Here is a 16844-nt window from a genome sequence, read left to right on the forward strand (position 1 = left end):
ATCCTGAACATCCCTCCTTCTCAACGAACCTGTACCTTCTGACTGCACCACATTCCCAGTGTCACGGCATTGACATTTCGCTTCTCTTTCTGAATATATACCTCAAACCACTTGACCGTTCCCAGAACAACATAGGCCGAGTTTATCCGAACTGGTATTAATTGGTGCGCTCGTCCACCGTTCAAGTCCTTCCTGTCTTTCGTGCCCTTGTTACAGGACTGATTATAGACGCCCGCCTTAGACAATGCCCGAGGTCACCACCGCCGTCTCTGCTGTTCCGCCATCCCCCATTACCATAGATGCGGCCAGGAGCCAACCTCCAAAGAAACAACCCTACCCGTTCTGGCTGGGAGGTGCGCACGATATGGTGCACGAGATTATGCTTTGGCTTAACTTTGCTCGCTAGGCGTTGCTGCAACAATTGCTGCCTCAATTACCCAGTAGGTTGCTATCATCTTCACCCTCTCGAAGATGCTGAGAACGTAATCCTCTATAGCCCATTAGACCTCACCAAAGTCAGACTGCAAGCCTCAGGCGACAAGCGCATGATCCAGAGCATTAAGAAGACGGTCAGAACAGCTGGTAGGCCTTCACGTCACCCAATACACTTCCCCTATCTCATCTGACCCACCGTTGCTCCCCACTTCACATCTCACACACATCACTCTAACCCCATCGTTATTCGCCAATGTGTGCTCATTGACAGGTGTTCGAGGTCTTTTTGATGGAATTTCGGGGACATGGCTTCGACAGATGACCTATTCTATTTGTCGCTTCTGGGCCTACGACGAGAGCAAGAAGATTGTGGGTGCCGGCAAAGACGCTCCTGCTTGGAAACTGGCTCTTGCAGGCAGCATGGGTACGTTCTCCCGCAACTCAATCGGACTGTCCATGCTTAATAGAGAACAGCGGGAGGAATCGCTGGTCTAGTCGGCAACCCAGGAGGTGCGCCCGCCGTGCTCGTCCGCCACCGTCTGGAACACTATTGACACACTTCTCGACTTCTGTAGAAATCGTAATGGTCCGGCTGCAGGGCGATTTTGCGAAACCTCCCGAGAAGCGCTTCAATTATAAGCATTGCTTCGATGCCTTATTCCGGGTAAGTCGAATTTAGCTCGACATTGGTCTCGTGCACGCCCTTCCGCTCCTCGTTGCCAGTGGCTTTGACCCCTATCCTGTCGCGAGCGCTACTCTTGGCGGGGACTTGGCGAACCTATGACGTATGCGGGGAATTCGTTGGTTATCTCGCGTGTAGCCTGCTCGCGCGTTCGAGCCTCATGCAGGGCGCTTAGACCGCTGAAAGAAATGCCTCTTGATACTGACATGTACCCTTTAGATGGTCAGAGAAGAAGGAGTCTCATCACTTGCTCGAGGCGCGGGGCCAAACGTCTTCCGTGCAGTCCTGATGAACGCCAGCCAGCTGGCTTCGTACGACTTCTTCAAAGCCGAACTCCTCAGCACGAAGTACTTCGAAGATAACATCGTCTGTCACTTCACTGCTAGTTTCGCTGCGGTAGGTGTCTTATCTCTCTATTAACTCCCGTTCTCACATCTTACCATCGCAGGGAACTGTGGCAACAACTGTTTGTTCCCCAGCCGACGTTCTCAAGGCCAGTTTCTACTTCCTCTTTGAAGAGCCGTTTAGCTGACATTCAGTGCGACTTTGAACAGTCGCGAATCATGAACGCGTCGGGTCCTGGGTCAAACGTAAGTGCTGTCGAATCCTCTCATCTGATAAAACTAACGAAGCTTCGGAATCGCAGTCGACAATGGCAGTCATCCGGAAATCTATGGCTACGGAAGGACCGATGTTCATGTTCAAGGGATGGGTGCCTGCTTGGACTCGACTCCAACCTACAACGATCTTGATCTTCATGATTTTCGAGCAGTTGAAGAACCTTGTGGATGTGTCGAGGAGCCATGGGTTCACGTTGCTGTAATGTGACACGAAGCTGGGAAGTCGTAGTAGGTTCTATCTATCAGCAATACCGCTAGCGTTACCCTATTTGCTGTGAAGCCGAGTGGAAGGCGGAAGGCGGATGTCTGAAGCTCTTTTTGTATCCTGTTTGTAACATAAATCCTGATGGAGGGTTGTATCAGTAGATGTAACTTTAGAGCCCAATGAGCTGTTGTATGATTATCGACGTCCTTGTTGTGGTGGTCACCACCTTCAAAGCGACCCATAGCTCTGCAGTACATTGTGAATAGCCATATGTTGGGCATTCTCAGTTTCAATACGATACAACCGTTTTGAGGAAGATTGTTCAAATTCAAGGTGCAGATAACTATCAGGCTTTCATTAGAACAGCCGCGTCGCTTTCGGTCTGCTAGGCGCTTATTGCGACAATTGATAGCGCTCGTAGCATATGTCACAACCTGAATGCGTATCTGCATGAAGAACGAGGGTGATACCCACACCAAACTCGTCGAGGCTTCACCGGACCTGCTGGGACCGACGGGACCGGCACGGATCGCAAAGGTATATAAGCACGCCCTCTGGTGCGACGGCAAAACATCTTCTCCATTCTCCTCACTCGTAAAGGTTGGGCAAGTCATGTCTGGATTCCTCGCCGTGCTTTCGGACCCAGGACAGCAGGCCACACTCGAAGAATTCCATGGTAAGACCTGAGTACACCGTTGGACCGGTATCTGCCTCTGACCATCGGAACATCGCCGCTCAGATTGGTACAACAACGAGCACATCCCACTCCGACTACACCATCTCAAATCCTTCTTGAGCGGGGCGAGGTACGCTGCGGCAGATGGGAAACAACCAGGATGGCTGGCGATGTACGAAGTGGAGAGCGTCTCGGCGTTCCAGGATCCGAGTTATACCATTCTTCGAGAGAAACGGAGCGACAGGGAGAGGGAGCTTATACAGCGGCTAGGTGTTCTGGACAGAAGGACCTGCGAAGTCGTCTATGACAGCGGGAAGGACAACGCGAAGGGCACTGGGATGAACGTTGGTAATCCAAGTACATTCGTCGTGACGGTGGAGATTCCTACCCGCCCTGAGGAATCGACTTTCAATAACTGGGTCCAGCGACTATCGAGTGTGGAGCAGTGGGCCAGGATTCGAGTCGTAAAGGCGTTGGACAAAGCGATCACAGCTGTAGACGAGTCGCTGAAGCGCGTCGACGTACTTGACTATCTCGCTGTTATAGGTAATTTGCCCCTATCCGTATGGGCTTTCGACAGCTGATGCCGCGTTTCTCAGAGTTTGTCTCCAAACCAGGCCATGTTGACCAGGCGACAATCGACGCGTGGCTCGCGTCCTACACGGACAAAACAGGCCAATGGAGAGTCTGGGACTTGTACAAGGCTTATCCTTGTGTTGGCAACGGCGATGACTTCAAGACTCATCTGTGAGGGGGACACTTTTTTTTAGCTCTCCGACGCGATTGGTTCGGGTCTGACCTGATGGAATGTGTATCAAAGCTAGGATCATCCATGTCATAAATAAACAGTGGTCTTCCCCAGTACTCAGAGCCAGTCACTGAAGAGAAAAGCGGTGTTTGGTTCCCTACGATTGTAAACGCCTGCCAATTTGAGGCAGCATGTTGCAGCCAAAGGGCGGTTCGGCGCGTGATGGGCGCTTTTCCTACGCTACATACGTCGCTTGGGGGTTGCAAGGGTGCAGACTTAGGCCTTGGCAAAGCATAGGGTTTGAATCAGCGATTCTGACACTGTTGTCTTCCTGCTCCCAATGAGCATCTGTACACTTCACGTCCTTCATGCACCTGTGCGGCTTTGACGATTGGCTCTCTTCCATTTTCTACGCTGGATTCCTCTATCAGTATGTGGCAATTATTTTAGATGGAGCTGACTGGAATCGGGATGATCTCAACTGACTTCTATGCAATATCAAGTCCCAGAGACAAGGCGCGATCAGTTCGCTTTGTTTGGCAAACGCGTTCAGAAAATACAACGCAACGAACGCGAGGCCGTCATGACATGACCGCGACCAAACCGCTGCGCCTCCGCCTCACACCATCAGCATATCCACCGACAGCGACAGCTGTTTTGTCGTGTTTTCGGGGGTCTCGTCTTCGCTAGCCCAGCAGAAACATGGGCCGAAAAACGCCCAATCTCCCTGTCGAAATTCTCTCCGAAATCTTGGAATACCTGCCTGAATCCAATCTTCTCGATGTTACAACCGTCTCTCGCACATTCCACGGGATATGTACGCGCAAGCTGTACAAAGAGGTCTATCTGAAGGGTTTCAAACGCTTTAAATTATGTGTAGAAACCCTGGCCTTCAACCAGACAGCGGCCTCCTATGTCAAATCTCTGGCGGCACTGGTTTCCGGGTGAGCTCGTCCTTGCCAGCCACTTTAATTCGCGAGAAATTAACGAAAGGCTCCTAGGGCAGAAGTGACGCCCATGTTCACCCGTTCTCTCCGCGCGGCGCTTCAGAACGTCGCACTCAGCGTCACGCATCTGGGGTTCACCTGCACCGACAATTCGCTCAAAATTGGCCATCTGCTTAGGAGGATATCATTCCCCAAACTTTCGGTTTTCCGGATCAACGAACCCTTGGACAAGGAGCTGGCTGTTTTCCTCCAGAATAACGACCGAATAGAGACCTTGTCGGTAGGCTATAGAGTTGAGCTTCCCGTGAAGGGACGCGGGCGAGCGAAGGACTATCACCGCGACATGCGTATCGGGATGCCTCGATTGCGCCATTTTCGTGGTCCTTCACAGGCGCTATCCATATTCCTTCCCAATTCGTCTGTCGATGAGGTCGAGATTATTGGAGACACGACTGCCCAATGGATGGAAGCACTGTCCATGACAGCAGTACCGCTCCAGGTGCTCTCCATGAAATGTTCCCTCGTCATGGAGGAGGCGGTGCTCAACCACATCCGGACCAACCTTACCCATCTGACAGAGCTTAAAATGCACTGTTATCAGTGGGACTCTCAGGTAGGTTCTAGCCTCGCGACGAACGTGAATGCATTTACAAGTCTTTAAAGAGCCCATTCGTCACGAAACTCGCAGCCGTAGTCCCAAACCTGCCCAAACTGCGTTCCTTGTTGATTTTCAACGAATGGACATCTCGACAGCCCACCTACTTAACGCTGGAAGAGGATTATCGCTGTATACAGAACTTGACTGCTAACCAGGAAAGACTGACGATGATCGAGACGCCGGGTATGTGTGTCTCTTACTCGTTCACACATTGAGCGCGATTTGACCAAGATCCAGTGAAAGTCCAATGGGCGAGACTCAAGAAAAGCGGCCAGTGGATCCCCTTGTGCTCCCAAAAGGACGCGGTACGCTGGCTGTACGCGCGTACCGGTCTTCACCTCTCCCTCCAGAACCGCATCTTCCGCGTCTTTGCCATCGGCCCAGCCGCCATCCTCAATGTCATCGATCGCACCGTCCCACCGGAGCCAACAGCAGAACGGAAGGACGCGGCGATCACCGAGATTGGGAGAGCTGCGGCGAAATTCTTCAACCGAGTGTATAAAGTCGACGGCGAGGGCGAGGACAAGGACGAGGACGAGCGACTTCGAGTTCCGATTCGAAGTGGCAACAACCGGGTTCATCGACCATACGTTGATCGAATTGGAGATGTTCTCCCTGGTACAGAGTCGATGACCGAAATCTGGGATGGCTACTGCACGTTGCTCGGTATGGCTGCCATGCATCCCGTCGAGTATACCACGATGAGGGCGCTCGCTGACATTGACGATGTTCTGGGGGACGATCACATCCCTGTGCTTGATGAGACCCAGAGAGAGACTCTGGACTTCATCATGACGCTTTTGTGGTGTGCGATGTGTAGTATGGAGTTGGAGATATGGCATTTCCTGAGGAACCCGGAGCAGGAATGGACTGGGACTTGTATGTTTCATACACTCGACTCTGTTACAACGGTCTAGTGCCTGGTCGTATATACTTCTAGAAAATACAACGCGGAACGTGGAGAATTCCAATATACTCCTATGTATGTGCACCGACGTCTGATATCGACTCAGTCCAAGTATGTGGACCTTACAAATGCTAATGGGAGATGTGGAGACGCAGGTGGACAACGAATAGCCACACACACACACATAGATTGAGTCAATGAATCCTTTTTGTAACTATTCTTTCGGCTGAAAGGAGCAGACTTGACTCATTCGCTGTCCTCAGGCGCTAAGCTCCAAGTCGGAGTTGCCGAAGTGCCGAGCTCGAGTCATGAACTCCGAAGTCCAAACAAAGAACAACATGGTCCGTGCGTTCCCAAAACCTATATAAGCCATCCCCCAACATTCTCGATTCCTTACCACTCTGGCCTTTTGGCTTAGATCAAGTGTAGTATCTGTTCTTAATAGTTTAACCACTATTATGAGGGCACCGCCCTCATTTTTGGTTATCTAATTTTTGCCGCCCCAGTTCCTCGAGCTCTGCTTGCAACTCGAGGACGCGATGACCTTGCTATTGCAGTACCGGCTTGTGTCGTCGGGGGATCCCCCATCGCTTTTTGCGACTATCTCTTTGCTTGGACTTCTATGGCTCGTCAGTTTGGCGAAGCAACGGATCCAAGCAAAAAGAAACGTCCAGAAGCATCTTCAGAATTTTTGGAACATGTTCTCCCAACTTCGAGATGGGATTGGTGGAAAAGCAGCGTCAAGTACGGGTTCCCAGGTTGTTATTCTAGTGTCGCTATTTCGGCGTCCCTTTGCGACATGGGCTTTGGAGAGGTACCAGGAGAAGGTGTCTAGACGCTATAGGTTATACGTGTTACGCCTTTCTGGCAAGTAGTAGACTAAGCGGCCACTCGACTGTAACTTTATCCATCAACGTGAAGCCAATACTGTCCCCTGAACCATTTGCACATGTTCTCGACGTCAATTGCTTCTCTGCAACCTCGCGCAAGTCTTTCCAGAATCGAACACATACATCGCCTCCTCGAACGTATGCTTCCCGGCTGTGATTCATTTCACGAATGGCGTTCAGGTCGTCTTGCAGAAATCGAGCATCGTCTTCGTGCTTCAGGTCTTCCGAATGTCGTTCGAGGTACGCGTGTAAAGCGCTCCATGTGCGCAGATAGCCCAATAATTGAAGCCATGTCCAAGAGGCTCGCATCAAGACAGGGTGTACGAGACCAGGCCGATGGGCATAATTCTCCTCTCGATCTGGGATCGAATCAGGTTCTGTGATTCATGAACCACTAGTGAGCATCGAAGGATATCGGCAAGCCCGGGCGATTTCAACTCACCGGCGAAATAAACCCTTTGGAAATCCTTCAAGCCATCGGACTCCTTAATTCCGAGAACGTCTTCAGGAGCAGGAACGTCGACCAAGAGTCTTTCAAGGATAGTTCGACCGGGACGCTCGAAGTAGCTTCCAACACTCGTCGGCGAATGCGGATCGGTGTAGGCTGCGATAATGGGTTCCGAACCTGGAAAAGCAGGGAGACGAAACTCGCCATACACCTTCCCCAATCGTAGAGTCAAAATTTTAGTTACTTCTATACAAGCTCGACGAAGTGGCGGTTAGGACGTACCCAAAAGGCAGCAGTCCCTCCTTTTCGTAGCACCCGGCGAGTTTCAGGCCATACCTTGGTCCAATCGAACCAATGGCACGCTTGGGCTGAGATACAAATGGGTTGATAGGGTTCAAGGTTAGAGGGAAGGAGGGAAGAGAGACGACGATGATGATGGATGCTTCAGTTCTTTTTACACTTCTGGAGATTATTTAAGAAAAAAAGTTGCACTCACCAGCTATCAAGAGATCTACAGTGCCACCGTCAGGTATAATTTGGCGGAGATCTTCAGCAGAGCCTTGATGAAATGAGAAGGTAGTTGGAGTTTGCTTCTCATCGTTATTATTCGCGCTGGCGTCGTTGTTTAATCCCTCTTCCGGGACAGGTTCCACGCCAGAGTTTAGGAGAAACTCCTTCGCCTTCTCCAACATCCCGGCAGAAGGGTCAACACATGTTACATGCCTGAACAGTCCTTGCAGCCGTGCCGTAGCTTGACCTATAGCCCCAAAGATTCCAAATGCAAAGCACCGTATCCGTACGGTAGTCGAGATGAGTCGCCACGAGAATACACGATCGGTCGAAGAACGCAAAACCCAGATTGACAGCCGGTGGAATGAGAATTAACCTTCATCTATGAAGTGTATCAGTTCACAGATAAGACTACGAGTCGCACATTGCACCATGCCACCGGTCACAAGCCTTGAAGCCACCTGGTACTCGGTGCAAGTGGCGGCGGCTAGCGCAGCACCCTAGCAGGTACCACAATCACAGATCCAAACGATTCAACAAAAAGACTCACCCGTCCCGCATCCCAGATCCACTGCATGGTCCAGATTCAATCTGGGGTTGGTTTCCCCTCCTCCTAGTCCTCTTCCTCCTCCTCCCTGGCAATGATATTCGAGGATATACTCGAAGAGTTTGGGAGGGTAGGTCGGGCGAGAAGAAGCGTAGATGGACGCATTGAATGTCGATTTGGCAAAAGTTGCCATTGAACGTCGATAGATTAAGGCGGGGGTCGTGAAGCTTCGAGTTGGTCCAGAGGTAGATGAGAAGACCAGCGAAGAGATGCCACCCAGCCGTCAGCCCAAGACTGCAGATATAACCCAGTAGAGTCGTTGGCGGCGCAAGCAAAGCAATAATATTAACCAACAGGGCTGAGCGCTATCGGCTCGCTACTTATCCTCGTTTCGAACAATACTAGTGAAACGCTGACGCCATATCTCGACTCCTATTCGACCATAGCTGGCTAGATGTCAAGATGTCACAAATGTCACAGCGCGAGTCTAAGCTCTTCAAGACAAGTTTCCCGGATCCTCTCCAGGTAAGTGAGAACATGACTGCGGGACGAGAAATGAAGCAAGTATGGATGGATGAATCGTCGGACCGAGAAATGAAAGCTAAAGATAACCTTTCGTCGGAGCTGGAATGAAGACGAGGAGAAGAAAAGCGTCGATCATATGATATCATCGTTGTACTTGAAGCTTGGGGTTCGGCACCCTGCGTTGATATCACAAAAAAGTCCAAACGGAAAAAAACCAGTTCTCATTCCTGGAAACCCAGAGCAGGAAAAAATTATACAGTGATGAATGACACGGCCCATAAGTGCATAGAAGGGAGAAAAAAAGCATATGAAAATTGTACAGCTGGAAGGATCGATTGATTTGGGTAGCTACGATGTTGAATGGAAAAAAGAAGCGGAAGAGGGAGCCGATGCGCGTGCGTGCTGTCTAGGTCGTACTACAAGGTACAAATGCAATTGGTGACTATAACTTACAATGCTGAAGCAGAAAAAAAAAAAAAAGAATCATGAATAGCGTCGAGAAAGGTGCGTGTAGGGAAGGAAGCCATTATACCGTATTGTACCATCAGCAATGGAAGAATTGGACAGTCCTTTGAACCGGGAACAAGGATGAACAAACGTCCTCGAGGCGTTGAAGCATCGAATACCAGACCGGCAACTGGGCACAACTTTTACAAAAGTCGTTCTTTGATCGAGACAGCCCTGATCCAGATCTCCCCAGGCCGACTACAAGTAAAAAGAACCCTCAGTCAAAATCCAACTAAAGAATCAAACATTCATACCTCTTCTCTCTAAGAATCCTAAACACCTTCCGGTTCTCCTCCCTCGCTTTGGCCATGGCCGGGTTCAAAGGCTTGGGTCGCGGCGGGAACGCACGCGGGCCACACCGTTCTTGCAAATCAGCAAGCGCCTCGTTCGTCCCTTCAGTCTCCACCACAATCGTCCCATACCACCCCGAATCAATGAACAAATTATCAGTTTCAGGGATCGGAATTCGAGGCGTATGCGGCTGAGCACGCCCATTCACACTCGTACCCCTCTGCATCACACGCGCAGGCGGTCGTATCGCGAACGAGGACCGGTGCACCCAGCGAACGACATTATGGTATGCTCCTTGAGGACTAATGAAGATATGGAATTAAGATGATGCGTTAGTGATATAGTGAAATAGACAGGGTAGTCAAGTGAACGAGCTTACGTTTCAGTCTTGACTCGATCCTGCAACAATTGGAGATTAGCCGCAATCTCTTCACCCCAGGGGGAGATATCGATATGTGCAATCGGGTTGCTGGTGACAGGACCCGTCCGAATAACGCGATGGAAATAAGAGGGAGGGAAGGCCAAAGTGGGGATATACTTGGGAAGGTCGCCAATCGGATTGTACGTGTAATCCAAGTCCTGTTAAAAAAGAAGAAGAAACGCCATGAGTTATCGAAGCAATGATAAAGACCCTCAACACCACGCGCGCGTGGCAACTCACAATCAGATATTTGCCATCATACACAAGCCGACCAACATTGCCTTCATCGCCAACAGCAATATCCCACACTACATCCCCCATCCTCATCAAATGAAGCACGCCTGCCTTCTTACACTCGGCCTCGCAGTCCAACACGCTCTTGTCCGAGAGCCAATCACCCTCGGGTGAAGGAACAAAGACGCGAAGCAGCGGTGCACGACGGAGTCGGAACAATGGCGAACGGAACGTCAAGCTCGTCTGAGATGAATTCTGGTGCATCATGGTGGTGCTAGACAATCCAGGTTGACTGCTGTGGCCATACTGCGACGAGGCGTAAGAGTGGGAATAGTTGGACATGGTCGGAGATGGGGCGCGACTGGATGGCCGGGACTGCGAGCGAGATGATGAATAGCCGTTCATGTTTCCGTAGTAGCCATTGTTGGCCGCTTTGGCAGCACCAGCGGCGGAAGGAGGGTGTGGAGGTACTGAGGCGGCACGCTGGGGATTGGCACTGGCAACACTCGCCTCCTTCTCGGCTTGGGCGCGTAATCGAAGGACAACACGCGTGTAAGCTCGAGTGGATGCCGTCAGACATCGTATCGTGTGCTCCAGAGATGGATCTCGAACAGAAGGATGCACTGTCAGCGAGTGCACGTACATCTTGGCCACCCGAGCGTATTCATGAGATGGGGTGGATACGCCACGCATGTAGTCCGCGAGGTCCTGCTTCGCGCATTAACAAGGTGGAAAAGAGAATAAAGGAAATGAACTTGCCTGTAACGATAGCGACAAAGGGTCCTTTCCTTCCCAAGTCCATCGGGAATAGCCAACCGTCCTGAGGAACCGCTCCAACACCTCCTCCCGCAAGGGAGCACTCTGGACCAGCATGATCCTGATCTCGCGCGAAATACTCGAGAGGATACACCAATCATAGAAGGTCATGAAGGAAAGCAAGTGGCCCAAGAGTTGAGGGTTTCCAATGAATTGCGTGAGCGGGAAGAATTTCTCCTCGAGTTTATTGAGAGCTTCGAGTTCTTCATCCACCACAGGCTCGATCTCACCCTCCAACTCGGGGTCCACATTATCGCTTGCCCTGGACGCGGCAGCTTCAGCTTCCGCCTGGGCCGCAGCGGCAGCCTTTGCAGCCTCCCGTTCTCTCGCCTTCCGCTCCTCCTTCTCCCGGGCCCTGCGCTCTCGCCTCTCCCTCCTCCTTTCTTCAGACGTCTGGGCACTCGTAGCGCTAGCCGCGACTGAAGCCGAATCGATCGTGTCCTTGTCCTTGGTCCTTCGCGAAGTCGAATCTCGGGGAACAGAAAGTTGTGATTGCTGATCCTCGCGTGTAACCGTGCTCGAGGCATCGTCGCCAGCAGTAGACTTGACTTCGTCCTTCCCCTTCGATCGATGGCGCTTGATCGAACCCTCTTTAGACGGGGACGAGCTGGGCTTGAGCATCTTCACGCCCTCGACCTTGGCAAACGGATCATCGTCGAGTGGGATCCCAGCTTTCCTAATAGTTTCTTCATCAACATGCGCCGGTTGTTCTTCCTGCTGCTGCTGCTGCTGCTGCTGTTGTTGCTGAAGCTGTTCTTGTTTCGTCGGCGAACGGCTTAGACTTCGCTTATGTCCAGAAGACGAAGTAGGACGTAAAGGGACAGGCTGAGATTTGGCAAGCGTACGATGTCCATTGTGCTGGTGAACCTTGCCGTGTCCAGTCGAGTGTAGACTTTCGACCGAAGCCGACATAATAGAAGTCGAAGACACGTTGGGAAGCGTCGTCGAAACGTCAGAGGGCTGGCGCACCTTGCTGAGCTTCCGCGAACGAGGAGGGCTTTGAATGCCTGGTCCATTGTGCTGTTGGTGGTGCTGGGGAGTGCGAGGGGGTGACTGAGGGAGAGGTCGAGGCTCGCTCATGCGAGGAGTGCGCTGAACATCAACAGGGTGATGGCCATTGCTATAGGAAACGGTCGTCGTCGTCGGTGGGCTGTAGCCGGTCGTGGCCTGGACTGGTCGTTGATTAGGAGACTGATTGGATGGATACGGTTGGGAGACATTGGCCGTGAAATTCTGGACAGGTTTCGGAGGGTCTGCCTCGTCGACGTTGCCCATGGCGGCAAAGATCCGGGGTTTGCCCTGGACGATCGGGGCGACCTGGGTCGGCACACTAGTTGGTTGATAGATGGACCCAGGGACAGGAGCCGCTGCGCCTGGGGGTGGTGGCGGCGGTGAAGAAGCTGGACCCGGGCGTCTGAACGACGGCTTGGAAGGGCCCGCGTTGAACTGTGGCATGGATGTGCTCTGGGCTGGATTCACAAACGCGCGCGACGTCTGGAATGAACCAATGGCAGATGGATAGAGGCTGTTGGCATGGCCATTGAGGGCGCTTGTGTTGTTCCCCATGTTCGCAGGCTGCGAGGCTGAGGCGAATACGCTTGGTTTGGAGGGAGCGGTATAAGTACCGTCCTTATAATTAAAAAAGTATTATTAGCAAGTGATGTCATGTTTGAATAGACAGAGACGCATTCTCACCGATCGGCCAGTAGACTTCTGCGGAGGGAAAGCTCGGCCAGAATCGCTTGGAGTACTGCGATCTGGGGGACTGGAACTAGCTGCACCGTACTCCTGATAAAGTTTGCGGATAGTCAGCAGCTTGAAACACAAAGAGGGCATAACGAGATGCGTAGATTCGCCATTCCCATCTCGATGGCATAGGCTTTGCGGTTATGGATGATGAGACGTAATGGCCCAGATCTAACTCAAGTCCCCGCGAGGCTTCATAATTGACAAGACCAACACATACCTGGTATAAGGCAAATTCAGGAGGCAGGTCGGGGGCGTACGACATGCGTTGTGCAGCATCCCCATTCGTGTTGACTGGTTCGCGAGGTTGCTCAACGGTCGGTGTCAAATCAAACTCGTCGTCCATTAGGTTCGTTATGACAGGCGAACGGTTCCCTGCGCGGTTCTCCAAGGGTGCTGGCGGTGGTGCTGCATAGTCTGTTTGAACGGACAGTTTACGTCCTGCTGCACTGGACGTTGGAACCGGTAGAGGCTTATCGTCGGGGATGTTCAATGAAGTCCGGGACCGTAGCGCAAGTTTCGTGTGGACTATGTTGCGATTCGAAGGAGACCGTGTTGGGCTCGCCGGCGTCGGGTTCGATGGGAGAGGCTTGTCGATGGGCATAGGGAACGACGACGGAGGCGCACCTCCATTGAACCTGCGATCCTTCCCACTACTGGCGACACTGACGGAGCTCGAACCATACCGACCTCCTCCATGCACCGAATTCTCCCTCCTCGCGCCGCTCGCCAGCGTCATCGGCGACGAAACCATCCGCGTTGTCGGTTGCTGGCCATGGCTACCCCCCGTCGTCGCGAATTTTGCGAAAAGTGGTGTCGGCGTCGGCGCGGCTGGCGACGAAATGACTATGGGCTGCTTGGGCGGCTCCTGTTTCGACTTTCTGCGCAGGAAACTCGCCATCGCAGATACATCCAGACGCTAGTGATGTGGTCGGCTTTTGGGTTCAAAACGACGAAGCCTCGAGGCTGGGGAACATGAGAAGCATACCGGAGCTGACGGTAACAATGGTTTCTCACTGCAATAATTCTTGTTTGTTCGCCGTGTCGGTGTCAATCGTCGGACAAATTGTGCCTGATGGTTGCTCTAGCAATCACGACCAGCCAATCCGTCGTTGCTACCGAGTCTCCGGATGGTCTTCAAGATGCCAGAACGAATGAGAGAGAACGGAAAGAAGACGACGGTGAGATCTGGGCAACTGCGCCAGATTTGTGTCCTGTCAAGGATGGATATCGACATGCCGATGCTGACAGGCTGACGGTACAACTTTGCTGCTTCGATTTTTGAAAATGGCCTTTAACCGGGAATTAATCAAATTAAACCACGTTTCCTGGTATGCAATTTATTCTCAAAAAGTGTGTCAGATGCTGTCAAGACAAGAAAAGAAGGAGACATCCATTCCATGCGGTCTCAAGGGGGGAGACTTGGTCCTGGTTCAAGGCTGAGCACAAATTGGAGGTGTTGAAAAAACAGGGTAACGGAGCTCAAAGGAAGTTCACAACGCCGGTACCGTTCAAAACGTTCATGTCTAGACCTGTCACGGATGACGACGAGGATAACTTCTCCGATGACGATGGAAGAAGGACCAATGGTTTCCTTCTTGAAAAGGAATTGGGCTTCCTGTGAATGGTACCGTCGCTCAACAGGCTTCACGCACAAAGCTCCTCACTTCCTGATCTCCAATTCACGCGCGCAAAGAAGAGATATGATCACTAGTCGATGGTGCAAGAGGAACGATGTGGTGGAGGAAGTCTCTTCATGCACTCAAGAGACTCTTGGAGACTGAAATGGACTGCCAGAGCCTGATCAAGGAGAGTTCATGGAGGCAAGGTTGCCGCCTCTAGAGACGCTTGGATTGTGGAACAGTTGCCGGGGATCTGCATCACGGGTTCTGGACTTGCTAAGCGCCCGCTTCTCCCATAGGCAGAAGAACGCGCCAATTGGGTTCCAGAACTACGTCAAAAACTAACCAACGGTGACCGACACCCCACCTTCAAGCCAAAACAAACAAATTTCATATCCCGATTACAGTATCAAAATCACACCTGGGATGAAGCCCTCGGTCGAAGCCCATGCCTCTTAAAAAACTGCGAAGAAAGCGACTGAACATACAACTTCAACATCCTCTTCCCCCAATCCCCAACCGGATCCCTCACATACCAACCAAGCGCCAAACCCCCTCCAAACATCGACGTCCAAAACAAATCAAGCACAAAATCCATCATCTCCTTCTGGTTCTCATCCAGAAGTGGGATATCGTCGTCGTTGAGGAAGGGTGTGGTCAAGGTATCGTCGTCGTAGTCGCCCAAGTCGATAGGGTAGAGGGAGGCGATGCCGATGCTGGTGGTGAAATGGTGCCAGACGAAGGAGGGGGTATAGGGGATCTGTTCTAGCTCCATTTCTTCATAGGGCTGCACTAGCTGTTGCCGCGTACCTCGTACCGGGACTTGGAGCAGTGTCGTTCCTGTACCGTCTTTTCCGTAGGCGCGGTTGAGAACGCGGGATGCGATATCCCCAACCTTGCGATTCAGCGAGTCGATCTCCTCGGTCTGGGAAGCAGTTTCCGGGGAAGGCTCCTTGACGAACACCTGGAACGCGCGTCGTTGTAGACAGAGCAACAGCGACGTCCTTTCCCACCACCACTTCAAGGCTTCGATGTTTTCGCACAGTGGCGTCCATTCTCCTGACCCTTTGAGCCTTCCCCACCATATTCCATCTGAAAAGGATATCCGTAAGATAGGACTCTGGAGAGTGAAGTTCGAGATCAACTTACACGGCGATGTTAAGAAGGATAGTGAGGGGCAAACGTGCGTCAATTCCATCAGGCAGCGATAGTCGGTTTCCAGAGCAGATCGGGGAACATCTGGATAATGGAAGGAGAACGCGTTGAGGGCATCCAAGCGGTTCAAGGAGGGCATGTGGCGTATAGCAGACTTTAGACTAGCAAAAAACGGAGACTACGGGACAACACTAAGTCAAGAGAGCCCAATTCTCCAAAACGGTACTCACATTGAACGACCACTCCCCAAGCTTTACCGAATAAAAGCGCAGTTTTCCCAAATGAGTAAACCGTCCGCTGAAGTCAGTAAAAGCAGTGTGCACAGGGAACGACAGCGCAGTTTCAAAAGTCAATTTCTTGAGGGGTATCTCCGACGAGGCCAACGCGTCCATAATCCCGTCGCAGACAGCGCCCTTGAACGCCACATGAGTTACTCGGGATTTGGGAAGAAGTATAGCAAGCGCCTCGGAGGGGCCGTAGAAGCGGCGCAAAGCTGGGAGCTCAACGCAGATGTCTTTGCGAGACCGCTCGGAAGAAGACTTGGGAACGTCAACGCCGGGTCCAATCATCAGCTCCTCAATCGTGCTGTGTTGGTTAAGGAACCGCGCCACGTCTTTGGTCAGGCCGCTCCTTGTGGAGAACTTCGACAGACGCGGGAACGACACCCGTCTAAGGAGAGGGTCGACCTGGGACTCGAAAGACAGCTTGAAACAAAGAGCTGTGACGGAAGGCGCGATATTCTGCATGGCTGCGCGTAATGTCCGTTTGAACGCGTTGTCTAGGTGAATATTCCTGCCAAAGATAATCCAAAAGTTCAAATCAAGGCATTTCTAGAATCAAGAGGAACAAAAACTCACTCGCAGATGATTATATCAATCGTCCTGACGCAGGACGATGCGGTCAAGTTGAACGCCAGGGTTTCGATGCACCCTCGAAACTGCTTTTCACCATAAAGGTAAATTTCACGATATAGTCGTCGGGTACAAGCCCCATAGAACGCCCGCGACACCGTGGCAAGTCGGACAATGTCATTAGGCTCCCAATCGGGGAAATAGTTCAGAATCTCTGAAAGGATTTCAGGAGGGAGCGGGGGAGCAACGCGTATGCGTTCCATCGTCGTTCCCGAGTCGTTATCTCGGCGTGTGTCGTTGGGGTAGAGGCGACTGCTGTCGCAGCTTGGTCGTCGTGGTCGTCGAGCTAGTCGCGGTCAGCAAAACGCGCTGGCGGTTCCAATTGGCGCGATTCTCAGGATTT

At 51.9% G+C, this 16844-nt stretch overlaps 6 protein-coding genes across 6 annotated transcripts; 3 read left to right on the forward strand and 3 right to left on the reverse strand.

The window, feature by feature from the left end:
* Positions 1-244: 244 nt before the first annotated feature.
* CC1G_07290 (dicarboxylic acid transporter) lies at positions 245-2223 on the forward strand (the record flags this gene model as incomplete). The annotated part of the gene is made up of 10 exons (XM_001835096.2): positions 245-353; positions 407-440; positions 497-582; positions 707-859; positions 910-945; positions 1011-1099; positions 1337-1513; positions 1566-1583; positions 1636-1707; positions 1764-2223. 10 exons carry the CDS (start codon positions 245-247, stop codon positions 1938-1940), a joined length of 951 nt encoding a protein of 316 aa, XP_001835148.2. The 3' UTR covers positions 1941-2223.
* A 157-nt stretch (positions 2224-2380) lies between these two features.
* On the forward strand, positions 2381-3369 carry CC1G_07291 (hypothetical protein; the record flags this gene model as incomplete). The annotated part of the gene is made up of 3 exons (XM_001835097.1): positions 2381-2618; positions 2682-3164; positions 3218-3369. The coding sequence occupies 3 exons, from the start codon at positions 2381-2383 to the stop codon at positions 3367-3369; spliced, it is 873 nt and encodes a 290-aa protein (XP_001835149.1).
* Positions 3370-4068: 699 nt separating this feature from the next.
* On the forward strand, positions 4069-5888 carry CC1G_07292 (hypothetical protein; the record flags this gene model as incomplete). The annotated part of the gene is made up of 4 exons (XM_001835098.1): positions 4069-4310; positions 4368-4926; positions 4977-5154; positions 5188-5888. The coding sequence occupies 4 exons, from the start codon at positions 4069-4071 to the stop codon at positions 5886-5888; spliced, it is 1680 nt and encodes a 559-aa protein (XP_001835150.1).
* Positions 5889-6732: 844 nt separating this feature from the next.
* Positions 6733-7908, reverse strand: CC1G_07293 (hypothetical protein; the record flags this gene model as incomplete). The annotated part of the gene is made up of 4 exons (XM_001835099.2): positions 6733-7145; positions 7211-7427; positions 7499-7584; positions 7713-7908. 4 exons carry the CDS (start codon positions 7906-7908, stop codon positions 6733-6735), a joined length of 912 nt encoding a protein of 303 aa, XP_001835151.2.
* A 1540-nt stretch (positions 7909-9448) lies between these two features.
* CC1G_07294 (hypothetical protein) lies at positions 9449-12633 on the reverse strand (the record flags this gene model as incomplete). The annotated part of the gene is made up of 5 exons (XM_001835100.2): positions 9449-9503; positions 9560-9898; positions 9976-10175; positions 10258-10959; positions 11068-12633. The coding sequence occupies 5 exons, from the start codon at positions 12631-12633 to the stop codon at positions 9449-9451; spliced, it is 2862 nt and encodes a 953-aa protein (XP_001835152.2).
* A 2217-nt stretch (positions 12634-14850) lies between these two features.
* CC1G_07296 (hypothetical protein) lies at positions 14851-16704 on the reverse strand (the record flags this gene model as incomplete). Its single annotated transcript, XM_001835102.1, has 4 exons — positions 14851-15527; positions 15585-15768; positions 15821-16382; positions 16448-16704. The coding sequence occupies 4 exons, from the start codon at positions 16702-16704 to the stop codon at positions 14851-14853; spliced, it is 1680 nt and encodes a 559-aa protein (XP_001835154.1).
* Positions 16705-16844: the final 140 nt, after the last annotated feature.

This window comes from Coprinopsis cinerea, assembly GCF_000182895.1.
Source record: "Coprinopsis cinerea okayama7#130 chromosome 12 map unlocalized cont3.12, whole genome shotgun sequence".
In the NCBI taxonomy this organism is placed as follows: Eukaryota; Fungi; Basidiomycota; class Agaricomycetes; order Agaricales; family Psathyrellaceae; genus Coprinopsis; species Coprinopsis cinerea.